General features: G+C 57.8%; 1 protein-coding gene across 1 annotated transcript in view; it reads left to right on the top strand.

Annotated features, from left to right (window-relative positions):
• PPP1R3F (protein phosphatase 1 regulatory subunit 3F) overlaps positions 1–1,708 on the top strand; it is a 17,782-nt gene extending 16,074 nt beyond the window's left edge. The window contains exon 5 of the mRNA XM_077752993.1: positions 1–1,708. This exon is cut by the window's left edge and continues 9 nt beyond it. Within this exon, the coding sequence (XP_077609119.1) occupies positions 1–1,270 (1,270 nt within the window). The 3' untranslated portion in view covers positions 1,271–1,708.
• Positions 1,709–1,727: the final 19 nt, after the last annotated feature.

Consider the following 1,727-nt stretch of genomic DNA (forward strand, 5'->3'; position numbering starts at 1 on the left):
TCCCCCAGAGGAAGGTGACATCCCCAGAAGCAATCCGCCCGTGGCTTTCACAGAGATCCCCCAGGCACCGGTCATCAGGATTCTCCCCTCTTCCTCTCACTCTGGCCTGGGTGGCTCCCCCAGGGACCAGGCCTCGGGGCCCGATGCAAGCGAGGGGGCAGCTGGGCCTCTCCTGGAACCCAGCCAGCAACAGGTGGAGGCCACGTGGGAAGTATCAAGCGAGAATGGAGGGGGCCGAAAGGACTACATGGTGGGGGCTATTATGGATGAACCCCCTGGGGGTCTGGAGGTCATGAGTGGGTTGGAGGAGCTGCTTGGTGAGGACACCATTGACCAGGAGCTGGAGCAGCTCTACCTGTCTCACCTGAGCCGCCTGCGGGCTGCCGTGGCTGCAGGTGGGATAGGAGGTGGTGGGGAGGGCCCCACAGATGGGGGGGTGTCCCCCAGCCATCCCCTGGGCATACTCACGGACCGCGACCTGATCTTAAAGTGGCCTGGCCCTGAGCGGGCTCTGAACAGTGCCCTGGCTGAGGAGATCACACTGCACTATGCGCGTCTGGGGCGTGGTGTGGAGCTTATCAAGGACACTGAGGACCCTGATGAGGAGGGGGAGGGTGAAGAGGGGCTCTCCATTATACCCTCCAGTCCAGAAGGGGATACCCCCAAGGAATCGCCTCCGGAAATCCTCTCTGGGGCCCATTCTGTGGTAGCCACTATGGGAGATGTGTGGCTCCCGTGGGCAGAGCGCTCGGAATGTGACAGCCCCGTGGTTCTAGGTACAGAGGGTCAGTTTTCTGGGGCTCCAGAAAAGGGGTTGTACAAGGACACTGATTCTTTGCACATGAATAAGGTGACAGCTGGAGTGACCAGGTCCCTGGGGGGGGAAGAAGGCCGGAAGGAGTTTACCACTGAGTGGTCAGACAGCTTGGTTCCTATATCTGGCAAGGAGCCAGTTGCTCCAGCCCTACGGGGGCAAAGTCTCACCCTTCTTGGTCTTTCGGGGACTGAAGTCTGTCCTTCCAGCCTGGCCAGGCCCCATGTGAGCTCCCAGGATGAAGAGGGTTCAGGCCCAAGCCTTGAGCCCCCAAAGAGGTCTCCCACCTTAGCAGCCCCTGCAGAATGTGTGTGTGTATTGCCTCCCCAGCTCTGGGGTCCCTTGACCCAGACTCTGGGGGTCCTGGCTGGATTGGTGGTCGTCCCTGTGGCTCTGAACAGTGGTATGTCCCTCCTGGTGCTTGCGCTGTGCCTCTCTCTGGCCTGGTTCTCGTAGGAGCTGCTTTTAGAGAGCAGCAATAGCAGGCTTCCCTCTCTCTGGGATCTGGGGAGAGGCAGTCCCTGCACCACCCCTAGGGGCTTCAGATGGGACATGTGGCCTGTGTAGTGAGAGATCTTTTGCTTCTGAGGATGCTCGACTGGAGAGAGACCTTCCTATCCCCGAGGTCTTGTCAGCATAGGGCTCCCTGAGGAGGGGAACAGGGCATGGTGGATGGTGTGGGATGACTTTCAGAAAGGAACTGGGCATGTCCTCCCTCCGCCCTCCCTCCCCCAAGCCTGTATTTATTTTTGTATAATTCTCTGGATGAGGGAGAGTGGTCATGAGCTGGTCTTGGGGCACAATTACCCAGAGATATATTTATTAACAGCCAACCTGTGCAACCTGCTGGAGCTTTATTTTTAATTTAATTTATATAGAGTACCTATTATTATATGCCACAATAGAGCTCTAT

This window comes from Crocuta crocuta, unplaced genomic scaffold (genome assembly GCF_008692635.1).
Source record: "Crocuta crocuta isolate KB4526 unplaced genomic scaffold, BGI_CrCroc_1.0 scaffold943, whole genome shotgun sequence".
NCBI classification, from domain to species: domain Eukaryota; kingdom Metazoa; phylum Chordata; class Mammalia; order Carnivora; family Hyaenidae; genus Crocuta; species Crocuta crocuta.